Below are 16,679 nucleotides of genomic sequence, written 5' to 3'. Positions count from 1 at the left end.
CCTCCCTGTCCATCACCAATTCCCGGAGTTCACTCAGACTCACGTCCATCGAGTCGGTGATGCCATCCAGCCATCTCATCCTCTGTCGTCCCCTTCTCCTCCTGCCCCCAATCCTTCCCAGCATCAGAGGCTTTTCCAATGAGTCAACTCTTCCCATGAGGTGGCCAAAGTATTGGAGTTTCAGCTTTAGCATCATTCCTTCCAAAGAACCCCCAGGACTGATCTCCTTTAGAATGGACTGGTTGGATCTCCTTGCAGTCCAAGGGACTCTCAAGAGTCTTCTCCAGCACCACAGTTCAAAACCATCAATTCTTTGGTGCTCAGCTTTCTTCACAGTCCAACTCTCACATCCATACATGACTACTGGAAAAACCATAGCCTTGACTAGACGGACCTTTGTTGGCAAAGTAATATCTTTACTTTTCAATATGCTATCTAGGTTGGTCATAACTTTCCTTCCAAGGAGTAAGTGCCTTTTAATTTCATGGCTGCAATCACCATCTGCAGTGATTTTGGAGCCCCCAAAAATAAAGTCTGACACTGTTTCCACTGTTTCCCCATCTATTTCCCATGAAGTGATGGGACCAGATGCCATAATCTTAGTTTTCTGAATGTTGAGCTTTAAGCCAACTTTTTCACTCTCCTCTTTCACTTTCATCAAGAGGCTTTTTAGTTCCTCTTCACTTTCTGCCATAAGGGCAGTGTCATCTGCATATCTGAGGTTATTGCTATTGAGTCCAACTGCCTACTTGATAACTAAACTTGAGCTTCTAACAGGTACCCCAGACTAAGTCCAAAGTGAACTCTCTATTTTCCTTCCAAACAACTGCACTTTCTCTTTTCTCTCTTGTCTCAGTTAATGACTAATCCACCCTTCCAGTTGGCTTAGATCAAAACACCTTGGAATTACTCTTGGCTTCTCTCATTCTCTTACGCCTTTCACCCTTTCCAGCAAGGGAAGTACTATTGGCTCTGCCTTTAAAATATATCAAGAACTCTATTATTCCTCATCCCCAGTGCCATCTGGAGCCAAGCCACCATCATCTCTCACCTGCATGACTGTATAATGAGCTCCTAACTGGTCTCCCCGCTTCTGTCTTTGCTTCTTTCATCCATTCTCGACACAGCAGCCGGAGGGATCCTGCTGGAACCTGAGTCAGACTCGGCCACTGCTCTGTTCAACGGTACCACCTCGCCAGAGTCATCACTGTGCAGGCCCTCCTGATGTACCAGCCCTGCCTCCTCTCTGCCCCTTCACAGCTTGCTCCGGTCAGGCTGACTTCCTTACTGCTCTTCCAACATGGACACCCCTGCCTCTGCTTTCAAAACTCTCTGCCCAAATGTACGTGTAAGCATGCTTTCATCTCCCTTAGTCAAATGTCACTGTACACCGAACCCTGCATCCCTCCCGCTCGCCCTCCCCATCCCAACCAGTTTGCTGTCTGTCTTCTCTCCTAGAATGTGTGCTCCACAGGGGCAGGGACCTTGTCTGTCCTACTCATTGCTGTGACTCCAGCCCCTAGGACACGTCCTCCAATGAATGACTGGCTGGTTCAATGAATGAATGCCCAGACAAGAGACACTCTATCAGGGCCACTCCTGGGCAGGCCATCAGCAGTAACCAGCTCCCCTGACCCACTGGCCAGCCCTGTTTTCTCTCTGGGGCAGCCAGGCTCTCCCCTGCCTGCAGGAGGCATGTTGCCCACTTGTGCCTGTCAGAGGTGGTCGCTTTCTGCCAGAACAAACATGCCTGAAAGGGTTCACAGCCTCCGTTATTAAACAGTGAAAGAAGGGCTGATCCCCTAAGCCTCCTTTGCCGGGGAACCCAGGCTAATAACAGCTTTGCCAGGAAACCTGCAGAGGCGGATGAAGCCCCCCCTTTGAGAGCCCACACTTGCCTGGACATGTCTGTCACCGCTAACCCCTGGGATTTCTGCGTTTCCTCTATACTTCTGGTCGAAAGGAGATAAACACCTTTGATGGCGGTTCCTGTTTAAATTCTTGTGAGTTCTTCGGCACACAGTGCACTGCCTGAGAAGTCTGTAAATGCTGGGGGAAGAAGGCTGGGGGAGGGGCAAATCTGGATTCTATGTGGGATTCTGCAAATGGTGCCCATTCGGCAAGCAGAGACTGACAGACAAGCACATGTGTACAGGGAGTCAACACACCCTGATACAGGTAGGCCCCGTGTGATGCGACGGGGCCCTGATGGGCTGGGGCAAAGCACAGCAGAGGTCAGAACAGCTTTCTCAGTTCTGCTCCCGACCAGCTCTGTCATCTTGGGCAGATTATTTAGCCTCTTTGACCTTCAGTGTCTCTCCTTTCTTTGTTCTATTTAGTTTTTGATATTTTAATATAGGCTTCCCTCGTGGCTCAGAGGTTAAAGCATCTGCCTCCGATACGGGAGACCCGGGTTCGATACCTGGGTCGGGAAGATCCCCTGGAGAAGGAAATGGTAACCCCCTCCAGTATTCTTAAAATAGTGAAATATGCAGACATTCAAAAAGTATTTAAAGCACATAGCCACAGAGATGCATAGTACTAAAAATGCACCCCTGTGTAACTAGGCCTGCCATCTTGACGGTACAGCATTCATCTCTTTGTTTTACTTTATATTTTTTGCTGCCTAATATTTGGCCATAAATAGTATAGTTTCCCTCTGCCCTATTTTCTAAAAATTTTTATTTTTATTATGCCCCAAGGCATGTGGGATCTTAGTTCCCCAAGCAGGGATTGAACCTGCGTGGAAGCTCTGGATCACCAGGGAAGTTCCATCTTCCTGCGCTATTTTTGACTTTATATTAGATGGAATTCCTGCCCTAGTCTCACTGTATGGCTTTATATGGATGGAATTCCTGCCCTAGTCTCACTGTATGGCTTTATATAGATGGGATTGCTGCCCTAGTCTCACTGTATGGCTTCATATGGATGGGATTGCTGCCCTAGCCTCACTGTATGGCTTTATATAGATGGGATTGCTGCCCTAGTCTCACTGTATGGCTTCATATGGATGGGATTGCTGCCCTAGCCTCACTGTATGGCTCTATAGAGATGGGATTGCTGCCCTAGTCTCACTGTATGGCTTTATATGGATGGGATTGCTGCCCTAGTCTCACTGTATGGCTTCATATGGATGGGATTGCTGCCCTAGTCTCACTGTATGGCTTTATATAGATGGGATTGCTGCCCTAGTCTCACTGTATGGCTTCATATGGATGGGATTGCTGCCCTAGCCTCACTGTATGGCTCTATAGAGATGGGATTGCTGCCCTAGTCTCACTGTATGGCTTTATATGGATGCGATTGCTGCCCTAGTCTCACTGTATGGCTTCATATGGATGGGAATGCTGCCCTAGTCTCACTGTATGGCTTCATATGGATGGGATTGCTGCCCTAGTCTCACTGTATGGCTTCATATGGATGGGATTGCTGCCCTAGCCTCACTGTATGTTTTTAGGGCTCATGCATATTGTTGGCTGGAGCTGGAGCTCATCCATTCTCACTGCTGCAGAGTTTTCTGTTGTAAGAATGAGTCGTCTCTTTCTCCACTGCACTGCCGCTAAACTCGTGGTGCTTTCTGTGACTCATTCAAAGAGCCTCTTGCTGCCCAAGATCATGGTGACGTCCTCCTTTCCCTAGTGCTCAAAGGTGCCACCTGAAAGTCCAGCCGCATAGAGATCTTCTCTGGGTTCTATTCTCCTCCACTGGGTTACTTGCAACTACCTTGCACCAAAAGGAGCCTGTAGAGGCTGCAGAAGTTCCTGGGTGGGCTTGAGTATTCCCAGGCCATTAAACTGGGGCTGTGGGTCAAAGGCACCATGATCACCAGGGGGCAGGGAGGCCATGGCTAACAAGGTGGGGCCTCTTAAGTGAAAGTGAACGTGAAGTCGCTCAGTCGTGTCCGACTCTTTGCAACCCCATGGACTCTATCCTACCAGGCTCCTCTGTCCATGGGATTTTCCAGGCAATAGTACTGGAGTGGACTGTCATTTCCTTCTCCAGGGGATCTTCCCAAACCAGGGATTGAACCCGGGGCCACTTAGGAAGCCCCCAAAGGTGAGCTTCTGTCCCAGCCTGGATGGTGCATCAATCAAATACTCTGCAACGTGGAGAGAGAGGATGAGAGAGGATGTTGACGGCTCACGTGGTGAGGACACGGCCGGTCCTGTCTCCATACTCAGTGGCAAGTTGGTGGCCCCAGCCCAGCCGACATGGTGATCCTTCCTAAAAACCCTTCCCATGATGACTGCACAGGGACACCGGCCTACAGAGACAGCACCTGCACAGCTGGGCAGCCCCACTGCTTTCTGTGCCCCAAGTCCAGACCTGCGGCACACCCTGCGGCCCATCTTCAGGACAAGTCTCAGCTGACAATTCTCCATGTCTCCTCCGCTGCCACTCATGCCCAGGCCCTGCATCCTTGTCAGATGAGTCTCAGCCTTGTCTTTCTATGGCCCACCCCTCACAAGGCAGCCGGAGTGCCTTGTAAGTCTAATAGTGTCTGTCTCCTGTTCAGAGCTCTCCCTGGTGTCCCATCAGTTTAGAAGGAAATCTGAAATCCGCACTATATACCCAGGCTTTGGGCCCTCCATCTTCCCATTCTCACTCCTCAGACCCTCTGGTCCTCCTGAGGGTCCTCGTGTCTCCACGGCCCCTCCCCAATGCTGTGCACTCACTGGTCCCTCTGCCTGCATCTCTTTTCCTATCCTCGGCATTCCCGGTGGCTTCACTAAGTTGGCTTTATAAACAACACTTGGCACAGCACCCCCCATCCTCCCATGTGGCTCTGCTTGGCTCCCTTCATTTATCCCCAGGGGACATCATGAGTCACCTTTACTTGCCTATCGTCTGTCTCTCCCAGGACAAGGGAAGGGGGAGGGGAGGGGAGAGGCATCCTCTGGAATACCATTCCATATATTGCTGCTGCTGCTGCTGCTGCTAAGTCGCTTCAGTCATGTCCGACTCTGTGCGACCCCACAGACAGCAGCCCATTGGGCTCCGCCATCCCTGGGATTCTCCAGGCAAGAACACTGGAGCGGGTTGCCATTTCCTTCTCCAATGCATGAAAGTGAAAAGTGAAAGGGAAGCCGCTCAGTCGTGTCTGACTCAGCGGCCCCATGGACTGCAGCCCACTGGGCTCCTCCACCCGTGGGAGTTTCCAGGCAAGAGCACTGGAGTGGGGGGCCGTCGCCTTCCCCGCCACACACTGCGGGCGCCCAATACAAGTGTAGCATGAAGGAGCAGGTGAGTAAACGGCAACCTTGTTTTCAGGTCAGGTCCAGGGCTGTGTAGGCCATGCAGGGGCCACAAGTCGCGGCAGAGGGAAGGACTTGGTACCTCACCATCCAATATGGCCCTGAGTGCCTACTTCTGGCCTCAGACACACGCAACTCTCAGCAAGGATCTGGACACAGAGGCAAGTACACACAAACCACGGGACTTTAGGGTCAGAAGAGGGCACGTTTTTGAAAAGTGGCCCAAGTCTCCCCTGCTAGGACCTGCTTGGTCCACCAAGGGGTGACTCCTGAGGGCCGGCAGCAGAAAAGGACACCACCGCCTGTCTGCTGCCGCAAGAAGCATGGGACTCAGCCAGCAAGTCCTGAGAGAGAGGGATCTTGCAGGCTCGGTGTGGGGCGGAGGGGCGTGATTACCTGAAGGCAAGGGTTCTAGAGGGTGAGCATGCGCGCTACGGGCAGTACCTCGGCCAAACGGGGCCCAGATGACCCGGCGGATGGCCTGCACCCAGTCTTCCATGTCCCGCTGGGAGCTGGCCATGAGCAGGAGCGCCTCGGGGTTGGCCGGCACCTTCTCCCGCTCCCCGGCACCACCTGCAAGACAGAGAGAACAGGCTTACGGCAGGCTCCCAGGCAGACACGGGGTGCCCCCCCACAGGGCTCTCTCCGGCCCAACACCAGCTGGCTTTCATTCCCTGGGGGTGAGACAGCTGTCTCTCCAAAAACCATTCAGCAGCAGCTGTGCTTTCTGGTTCTATATTTGCACATCTCCACACCTCGCATATCTTTGGGGCCCTCTTGGGTTTCTCCCTTAGCCTTCTTGGTTATTTTCCCCATTATTAAAATCATCCTGGGGTACTATTAAGAAAAAGCATGCAGATTTGACAGCAGCTCAGAGAAGTTCAGACACCAGAGGAGCTTCAGTATGTATTTTGTTTAAATCAACTTTACACATCTTTAAACCCAGCTAAATGTCACTATGTGCTTTTACCATGGGCTCTGACATCACAGCCTGCTCTTCCATCCCTGAAAACAAGGCCTGATTCTTCACATGTATTAAAGTTACAGAGGGAATTCTCTGGCGGTCCAGTGGTTAGAATTTTGCATTTTCATTGACAGGACCCTGGGTTCAATTCCCATTAAGAGAGAGAACATCCTGCAAGCCGTGCAGTGCAGACAAAAAAAAAAAAAATTTTTTTTTAAAGTTACTGAGATGATATTAAACCAGGATGGAGCAAATACTCCAGAATTCTCCACCTGTCCCCACTCACAGCTGGATACTGGATTATTATCCAAAGGCAGAAAGATAGGAATGCCCAGACAGTTTTTGATGAATTGACTTTTTCTACAGTAGCTCCAGAGGTCCCTGAGTTTTCCTGTGAAATGAATTAATTTGGAGATAAACCTAAAACAATTTATACTGAACTGAGGTCTATAAAGAATAGGCAATTTAAGGGATTTTCAAGAATAATCTTATCTTTATGGCCCATCCCATAACATATAACTCACCATTACTTGCTAAGGTCCCAGAACCTCAGACCCTAAGTGGGTTTATCTGCCGATGGGGTGAGTCCCAGACATTCTGTTCCCAAGGGACTGGGATGACAGGAGAGCTGTGAGACCCAGGCCATTCCTTTCTGGAACCCGCAGCCCAGTGATGGAGACCAGACAGGAGAGTAAGTGAACCAGGGCATATACGACTCTCCTGATGAACAAAGCCAACACACATCTGTCCTTCTAGGAATATTCACAATGACCCTAAGTGAGATACTGTTACTATCTTCATTTGACAGGCAAGGAAACTGACGTACAGAGTGACTACGGAGGTTGTCTGAATTCACAGAGCTAACACATGGCCCACCCAGCCCATCCTAAAGGAGATCAATCCTGAGTATTCATTGGAAGGACTGATGCTGAAGCAGAAGCTCCAACACTTTGGCCACCTGATGCGAAAAACTGACTCATTTGAAAAGACCCTGATGCTGGGAAAGGTTGAAGGTGGGAGGAGAAGGGGACAACAGAGGATGAGATGGTTGGATGGCATCACTGACTCAATGGACATGAGTCTGAGTGAGCTCCAGGAGTTGGTGATGGACAGGGAAGCCTGGCGTGCTGCAGTCCATGGGGTCGCAGAGTCAGACATGACTGAGTGACTGAACTGAACTGAGCTGAATACATGGCAGAGCCTGGGATTCAAAGTCCCGAGCTCTGGGCTCTGATCCAGCCCACGCGCCTGTCGTTTCCCCATGAGTGAGGCAGCCCGCTGGGGCCAGGCTGACAGTGGCCAGAGCAAGGCCACTGAGGACTGGGGAAACCGAGGGGGCTGCTCTGAGGGCTGGAGCCTGGGAGGAGATGCATCCTTGCTGAGGCCACACCACACATGAGGCCTGGAGGCGGGGTGACGAGAAAGCAGGCCGAAGGGGCCTGTGGAGCCTAAAGCTCAGCAGAGCGGTGGGCCAGGGTCCTAGGATGCCTCCTGAGCCCTTCAGGACACACACAAGAGTCCGACTCCTTTGGGCCCAGGCAGCAATGCAGAGGCGGAGAGGAAGGGAGCTTGCAGCAGAGACAGCAGAGCCTGGAGCCCAAGAGACAGCGAGGGCCAATGGGAAACAGACCGTAGGCAAGGCTGGGGCAGCTGTGCGGCCATTCACAGGGCAAGGGCACCACCACCGAGAAGGGGATGGCTCTGCATCTTTAGGACTCAACGCAACATGGACTACGAGGCAGGGCTGGCTGAGTGTGGGGACGGGAAGCGAGGTGCCGCCAGGAAGCTTTCCTGTGTATGCGTTTCTGCAGAGACATCCCAAAATAACTCAGAAAAGGACCTGGAGATCGACGGCTCCAAGAGTTTGTTGTGGTTACTTGCTTGTCCTAAATGAATACTGAGGTTTGTGTATAACTGGAATTTCTCATTTTTTCAACTCTTTTTTTCTAAAGAGGGTGACCCACGTCAAATAAGCTCAAAACCTGGCTCTGTGCTACCCGCAGGTTGACAGATTCTCTCGTGTCCAGTTGCGCCTCTGCCTAGGGTCCTGTCCTGCTCTCCTGGTGCTCTCAGCCTGCGGGTTTAACTTTTCAAGTATTGTTCATGTGTGTATATTTATCTATGTGTATTTTTATATAGTATATTTAACTTTTTAAGAAACTGCCATAATCTGTTCTCCAAAGTGATTGCACTACTTTATGCTGCCACCAGCAATACATGAGGGTCCAGCTCCTTCACTTCCTCACCAACACTTGGTGCAGCTGGTCTCTTTACTTCTAGTCATTATAATGGGTGTGTAGGGGTAGAGTGTCATTCATGTTTGAAGTTGCATTTTCCAAATGACTATTGATGCTGAGTATCTTTTTATGTACTTAATTGCCACCCATGTGTCTTGTTTGGTGAAACATCTATTGAAATCTTTTATCCACTTTAAAAATATTTATTTTTATTTATTTGGCTGAGGTGGGTCCTAGTTGCAGCCTGCAGGATCTAGTTGTCTGAACAGGGATTGAACCCAGGCACCCCACATTAGGAGCTCAGAGTCTTTAGCCACTGAACCACCAGGGAAGTCCCTGTCCATTTTAAAAATCGGTCGTTCATGTTTCATTATTGAGTTTTGAGAGTTCTTTACATCTTCCGGGTAAAAGCTCTTTATCAGACATATGCTATGCAAATATCTCGCCCAGTCTGGGCCTTTTCTTTTCATTCTATTAACAGTATGTTTGCAAGAGCAGAAGTGTTTAATTTGGATAAAGCCCTACTCATCAATTTCTTTCTGGTGGTGTGTCTAAGAAAATTTTGCTTAATCCAAGGTTATAAAAGTTTTCTTCTAGATTTTCTTCCAGAAGTTTCATGTTTCAGGGTTCATGTTTAGCCTATGAGTTAGTCTTGTAGATGGTGCAAGATGAAGCTCGGAATTCACCCTTTTACACATGGCTGTCCAGTCGTGCCAGCACCATTTGGTGAGCAGACTGTCCTCCACACTGACTGGGGCTCTCACGCAGGCGGTCACATCGCTGCACATAAAGGCAGCTTCACTTCTTCCTTTCCACTCTGGGTGCCCGCGTTTCTGTTTTCTGCCTAATTCTGCTGACTAGAGCCTTGTTCTTGCCTGGAGAATCCCAGGGACGGGGAGCCTGGTGGCTGCCATCTATGGGGTCACACAGAGTCGGACACGACTGAAGTGACTTAGCAGCAGCAGCAGAGCCTTAATACCACGTTGAATAGAAGTGGTAAGACTGGACATCTTCTCTTATTCTCGATCTCATAGCGAAGCGTTCAGCTTTTCACCATTAAGCTTATCTGCCGCAGGCTTCCTACTCATGTCCTTTCTCAGGTTGAGGAGCTTCTATTTCCAGTTTGCTGGAGAGTTTTTTGTTTTTGTTTTTTAACAGAAATGGACGTTGCGGTTTTGTCAAATGCTTTTTTCTCTAGCTTTTGAAAAACCACATTTTATGCTTTTAGTTTATTACAGTGAATTACGCTGATAGATTTTCAAATGTTAAACTACCTTTGCATTCCTGAAATCCCAATTGGTCATCTTGTATTGTCCGTTTTATTATTGCTGGGTTCAATTTACTAAAATTTTGTGGAGAATTTTTCATCTGTATTCACAAAGGATATTGGTAGGCCATTTTCTTTTATGTCTTATTTTGGTATCAGGGTAATACTGGTTTCACAGAATAAGCTCGCAAGTATTCCCTCTTTTTCAATATTTTTGAAAGAGTCTGTGTAGAGTTGCCATTGTTTTAATATTTGGTAGAATTCATCGTAGGAAGGTTTTTAAAAACAAATTAAATTTCTATAATATAGATGCCTATTTCTTTTGAGTGAGCGTCGTAGTTTGTGTCTTTCAAGGAATTTGTCTGTTTCATCTAAGTTGTTGAATTATTGACATGAAGTTGTTCAGAATATTTCTTTGCTGTGTTTTCAGTATTTGAAGAGTCCGTAGCAATGTCGACTCTCTCACTTCTATTACTGGCAATTTGTGTGTTCTCTTTTCCCCAGTCAGTCCTCTAGACGCTTACTGATTTTATTAACCTCAAAAAAGAGATTTTTGTTTTACTGACTTTATGTCTTTGTTTTTCTGATTAGCAACCTTTGAAAGGGCTACAGTAAATATTTCAGGTTTTCAGGCCGTATGGTCTCTGTCAAAACTACGCACTCTGCTGTCGTAGTTAAAAAGGAGCCTAGACAACATGTAAGCGAGAGGGCAGGGCTGTGTGTTTGTGTACAAATCTGTTTTCAAAAAGGGGGAGCCAGTCCACGGGTCGTAGTTTGCCAACTTGTGTTGTATCTCATTAATCTACACTCTGATCTTTATTGTTTCTCTTCATCTGTTCCCTTTGTGTTTAATTTGGCCTTATTTTTCTAGTGTCTTACAGTATTTAGTGTTATAATTGCCCCCTAAATACTGCTTTAGAGGCATGCACAAAATTTGCATATTGTTTTTTCATCTTTATTCAGCTCAAAATATCTTACTGTTTGGATTTCTTCTTTGACCTATGTGTTATTTAGAAGTGTGTTATTTCCAAGTTCGGGAGGATTTTCCAGAAATCTTTCTGTTACTGATTTCTAAGTTAATTCCCTTGTTTTCAGAGAAGATACACTGTGATGTATGGAAGCGGAAATGTGTGATTTGAACATATTTTTGGCTGTGCCACACGGCTCGAAGGTCTTAGTTCCTGGACCAGGGACTGCACCAGCGCCCTCCGCAGTGAAAGCGTGAAGTCCCAACCACTGGGCCGCCAGGGAATCCCCGTGAATATGGCCTGTCTTGCTAAGCGTTCCATGTGCACTGAGAAAAATGATTCTGCTGTAGTTGGGTAAAGTGTTCTCTAAATTAGGTCTAGCTGTTGACGTTTAAAAACAAGTTAACATTTTCTTACTGATTTTCTGTCTATGTCTTCTTATATATTTGGTTTCTAAGACTTATTTGGTGGGTCCAGAGTTTTCGGTATAGAGCAAACTATCCCCCACGCTGAGAGAAAACACCCGTGTGCACTCTGGGCAACGCCCCAGGAGTCTGGCAGACAGCGACAGGCACTACTCCCTGCACCGTGTCAGAGTGCTCAGTGTGGCCCCTAACCCTTTCTAGTGCTTCTCTCCTTGGCCTCAGGGATTTTCCACATGCCCACTCCTGTGCACATGGCGAGGAGCTCCCAAGGGAGTTTCCTCTCCGAGCAGCCCTTTCCTCCTTGGTGCTCTATTCGGAACACTTGAGATGCTTTGGTCTCCCCAGCTGTCTCTCTAACTCATGGAGCCCATTGGGTTCCACCTGGGGTTTCCCCTTCCTGCATCACAGCCTGAAAACTTTCCCAGGGCTGGAAGCTAGCGCATGGCGTAGGGCTCACTTCCTTTGTTTCCATCTCTTGTGGGGGGTGGGCGTCAACAGTCCTTCACTGCCTAATGTTTTGAAAGTAAGTATCTTAAAAATCATTGTTTCATATTATTTGTCCTTTTGGGGGGATTGTTTTAGGTGGGAGAGCAAACTGGTCCCCATTGCTCATGCATAATAGGGTGTATAGAGCACCCCGGGCCTCTACCCGCTAGATGCTGGTAGCAGCCTCTCCCTCCCTCCCAGGTTTGACGATCAAAAATGTCTCCACATGTCCTCAAATGTTCCTTGGGGGTTAAGGCTGCTCCCAGTTGAGAAGCATTGATATAGAGCAATGAGATCTCGACCTCCTCTGAGCCTAAATGACTATGAGCCTACAGCTGTAGGCACAGTATGGCTTGTCTGAAAATCATAACTCTCACCCATCGCACCCGCTTCCTCTTGTGCTTCTGTCTTAGTGCTGGGCCTCCAGGTACCCAGAGCAGGAAATTGGGAGTCACCTGGCCTGTTCCTCCCCTCGTCCCCATCCTGTCCCATACTGACCCCCGATGAGCTCGTCCAGTCTCAGGGCTTAAACTGCCATCCCTAAGCCGACAACTTCCAGACTCACTCTTTCCCTGCCCTCCAGAACCTTCTGTGCCCTTCCCCAGAGAGCTGCAATGAGATGTCTCCAGGCATCTCCCAAATATGAATTCCATCTCCACATCTGGGACCCCTCCCGTTCCCGGTGAGGTCAATTCCACCTTCTGGTCACTCAAGTGGAAACCAGACACATCCTCGGCTCCACTCTGTTTCATAGCCATTCCAATGAGTGCATTCTTTTTTTTTTAAATTAATTATTTTAATTGGAGGCTAATTACTTTACAATATTGTAGTGGTTGTTGCCATACATTGACATGAATCAGCCATGGGTGTACATGTGTTCCCCATCCTGAACGCCCCTCCCACATGCCTCCCCTTCCCATCCCTCTGGGTCATCCCAGCGCACCAGCCCCAAGCACCCTGTCTCATGCATCAAACCTGGACTGGCAATCTATTTCATATATGATGATATACATGTTTCAATGCTATTCTTGCAAACCATCCCACCCTCGCCTTCTCCCACAGAGTCCAAATGACTGTCCTTTACATCTGTGTCTCTTTTGCTGTCTCGCATACAGGGTCATTGTTACCATCTTTCTAAATTCCATATGTATGCGTTAGTATACTGTGTTGGTGTTTTTCTTTCTGACTTACTTCACTCTGTATAATAGGCTCCAGTTTCATCCACCTCATTAGAACTGATTGGTGAGGAGAAAAGGGTACCCTCTTTCACTAGTACAGCCACTACTGAGAACAGTGTGGAGATTCCTTTAAAAAAATGGAAATAGAACTGCCATACGACCCAGCAATCCCACTGCCGGGCATACACAGTGAGGAAACCAATGAGTAAATTCTATTGGCTCCTCCTTCAAGACATTCAAAATCTGGCCGCTTATCACTGTTCCACCTGGTCCAAGCCAGCATCGTTTCTCCTCTGGGTTATTGGTCTTCAGGCTCCCTCCTTTGCCCCCAGCAGCTTGTTTTCAGTATGGCAGCATAGTGGCCCAGCCCAAACCAGCTCACACACCTCTGCTCAGAATCCTGCAGTGTCCACCCCTCAGCAAAGTCCTTGCACTGACCTTCCGGGGACCTCGATCTCTTGCCCATCACCCCTCTGGCCTCATAGCTGCTCTCTGCTTTGCTCTCTGCCGCTCCCCAGGGAGCGAGATGCCCCCCTGCCTAGAGTCCTCACACCTGCTCTCCTTCTGCCTTTCCTCTTGCTAGAATGTGGTGCTTCCAGACGCTGCCATGACTTGCTCCCTCGTCTCCTTTGAGCTTTCCCTCAAGTGTTACCTTCCTGGGGGGTCCTCCCTGACTGCCCAATGAAACCTCACCTACTGCATCCCACATTGCCCGCTGCAACCTGGGCCGCTTCCCAGCCTTCCTCTTTCCATATAAGAGTCATTCAGTCGTGTCCAGCTCTTAGAGACCCCATGGACTATAGTTCACCAGGCTCCTCTGTCCATGGGATTCTCCAAGAAAGAATACTGGAGTGGGTTGCCATTCCCTTCTCCACGTTTTGAACCTGCGTCTCCCGCACTGCCATAGCACTTATGGAAATCCATTATATATATATATATATTTTATGTGTTTATGTGGCATGCTTATTGACACTTCATTTTCAGCCCACTCCTGATAGGTCTGTTTTATAAACTACTCCAATACACTGAGCAGTCCCTGGATGGAGAGGGCTTGCACGGAGTCTGCAGAGAATGGAAGAATAGCGGCTGCAAGAACCAAGGTGACAGGCACACCCAGGGCACCCACACTAAGGCAGGCACGCTGTTCACAAGCTGGTGGCAAAGTGGTGCCATGATTCCCATTTTAAAGGAAAGGAAACTGAAATCCAGAAACATGTCAAGCTGTAAAATCAGTGAACTGTGACTCCACGCAGCCTGATCCCTAACCTTGACCCCACTCTGTGCTCACTACTTCAACCTATGGCTTGTTTAAAGGCACTGGCCCCTACATGACCCTGTCAGGATCCAGCCCAGCTTTTCTTGTTCCCAGTCGGGCTTTCCTCCCTTCTGGGATCCTGGATTTAAGAACTTCCTTTTGTGTTTGAATTTCTCTTTCCACCAGCGCAAGGGGTTTGGGGCGAGGAGGTGACTCCAAAATGCAGCAAGTCCTGGCAGTCGTTCCAGGACAAGAACTCCTGTCTTTCAATTTTGCTATACAATAATTTTCATATTAAAATGCAAAAAGAGTAAATGATATCTGTAAAACCATTTGGTAAACCACTGTAGCCCATGGAACTCCTTCGACGACATTCAGGTCAAAAAGATGTCATTCTTATGTAATTAATCAAATGATACCTGAATTAGTCCAGGATTTATGGAAAATGTTTAAAAATCAAAAGAACTCACTATTTAAAGGTGACAGCAGCTGCAATGCATGGTGGGTCACAGGCCCGCCATCATTCTACAAGTTGCCCCAGGGAGCAAGGAACCCCAGGGACGGCTCCAACACCTGCATTCCCAGGGGTGAAGGCCCAGCGCGGGGATGCGGCTGTCGAGAGCAGCATAATCCGATGGGAAAATACAACGTAAGCCACAAGTATAATTTCAAATGTTTTGGTAGCTACATTAAAAAAAGAAAAAGAACTTATTTTGAACAATGTATTTTTGTTTATCCCAACAGATCCAAAATAGTATCATTCAACAGATAATCAGAAACTGTTGAGATAGTACGTTTACATACTTTTTGTACTAAGTCTTCAAAATCTAGCGCGTAGCTTGTACCAACAGCACGCCTCCTCTAGCTATATTTCAAGTGCTCAGTGGTCACATGAGGCTTGGTGGCTGGAGGTTGGACAGCTTTCAGGTGGGTTAGACTGAGGCTGGAGGGGAGTGGGAGAGCCCACCATCCTAATTTCCTGAGACTTGTGTGTGTGTGTGTGTGCGCGCGTGTGTGTGTGGTGTTTGTGCGCGCGCACGTGAGTGTGTGCATGCAGCTAGCTCTGGGCAATGCTTCATGGTCAGCTAGGCTTTTCGGCAGTGTCCCCAGGGGCAGCGTCCCCTGCCTTTCCCTGCCTATCCCTGCCGGGCTGCGCTGGGCTGAACTCGAGCCGCAGTTCCAGCCTCCCGCGTATCCGTTGTCTCGTCTGCACCCTGCTTCTCTCACTTGGAGCCACCAAATACCACTTGCCCTTCAAGGGTTAGTCACCCCCCAGTCTGGTGTCCTGCAGCCGGCTCTTGGCCTTGGCTGTACACTTACCTCTGGGCAGCAGCCTGCTCCTCTTCAGATGCCTGGTGGGGCAGAAGGGCATGGTGCAAGAACTGGCCGGGCTGTGGCAGCAGGACAGCAGCAGCCAAGCTCGCCCAGGAACAGACGCCAGGCATACGGGGTGCTGGCCGTACCAGGTTGCAGCCTCCTGACTGCCTGTGCGCTCTGCCCGAGAACTGGGGACCAGGCACTTTTAGTCTCTCCTGGGGAACTTCTGCACTTCTCAGTGCCTCAAAGCCGGGGACTGTCCCAGGTGGGAGGGGTGAGGAGGAACCGTGGGCTCCTGCAGGGGTGGGCCTCCAGTTGGTACTGGCGCTGAGTTGGGGCCTGTCTGGGTGTCTACGGTGGAAACCCCTGGGCAGGTCCCAAGTGCCTGCCACCCTGCATGCTCCCTTCCTGTTTTCCGGGACTGAGAGCACAGGGCTGGACCCCCAGCCCCACCAGTTTTGTGCCTCCTGATCTTCCTCTCCAAGTGGAGCCTCCAACCTCCTCTCCTGGTTGGTGGAGATTAAGTGAACACATGGGAGAAGGCTGAGAAAACCTAAGTGCTTACTGGTTCACATAACCCTCCTATGTTTCCAATCCTTCATCAGCAAAATGAGGCCAATGGCTAGACCTGCCTTGGGAGATTCTGGTGAGGACTGAATGAGGCAAGGAGGCCAGGGGCTGGGCAGCACCCTGCACGTGCTCCCTAAGAGCTGTCATAGCCTCTGTCTTCTGTGTGGCGACAGGGCAGCTGGGGCTCCCAGTGGCCCAGGGCCACCAGGCGGGGAAATGTCCAACAGGATTTGGATTTAGCAGTTTGGGATTCTTTCCATTAATCAGTTGCCACCCCTTAGGCTGTATCCCTGATCCTGGGGGCAGAGAGCCTGAGACAGCCTTCTTGCCAGGCCTGGCTGCCTCTCCTGTGTCGCTCGGTCCTCCAGGGCACAGTGTCAGGAGTCTGGACGGCAGCTCTGAAGATACCATCCTAAAGAGCTGGGACAGACAGCAGGCATGAAACTCTGGTGAGAGCACAGGGCAAGAGGCTGCACTTGACTTGATGCCACCTGTTTATCTGCCCATCTCTCCTATGTGTCTGCCTATAACTGAACTGAACTGATCCTCTCCTAAGGGTTCCCTGGTGGCTCAGATGGTAAAGAATCGCCTGCAATGCGGGAGACCTGGGTTTGATCCCTGGGTTGGGAAGATTCCCTGGAGAAGGCAATGACTACCCACTCCAGTATTCTGGCCTGGAGAATTCCACGGACAGAAGCTTGGCAGGCTACAGTCCATGGGGTAGCAAAGAGTCAAACATGACTGAGCAACTTTCACT

The 16,679-nt window shown here is 49.3% G+C and overlaps 1 protein-coding gene across 1 annotated transcript in view; it reads right to left on the bottom strand.

Annotated features, from left to right (window-relative positions):
* Positions 1-16,679, bottom strand: part of ARHGAP22 (Rho GTPase activating protein 22) — a 145,575-nt gene that overhangs the window by 30,046 nt on the left and 98,850 nt on the right. Inside the window, exon 4 of the mRNA XM_052639322.1 lies at positions 5,700-5,828. Coding sequence (XP_052495282.1) covers positions 5,700-5,828 — 129 coding nt within the window. The remainder of the gene's footprint in view (positions 1-5,699; positions 5,829-16,679) is intronic.

This window comes from Budorcas taxicolor, chromosome 5 (genome assembly GCF_023091745.1).
Source record: "Budorcas taxicolor isolate Tak-1 chromosome 5, Takin1.1, whole genome shotgun sequence".
Lineage (NCBI taxonomy): Eukaryota > Metazoa > Chordata > Mammalia > Artiodactyla > Bovidae > Budorcas > Budorcas taxicolor.
Note: the sequence above shows the minus strand (reverse complement) of the source record. Positions and strands in the feature narration are given on the sequence as shown.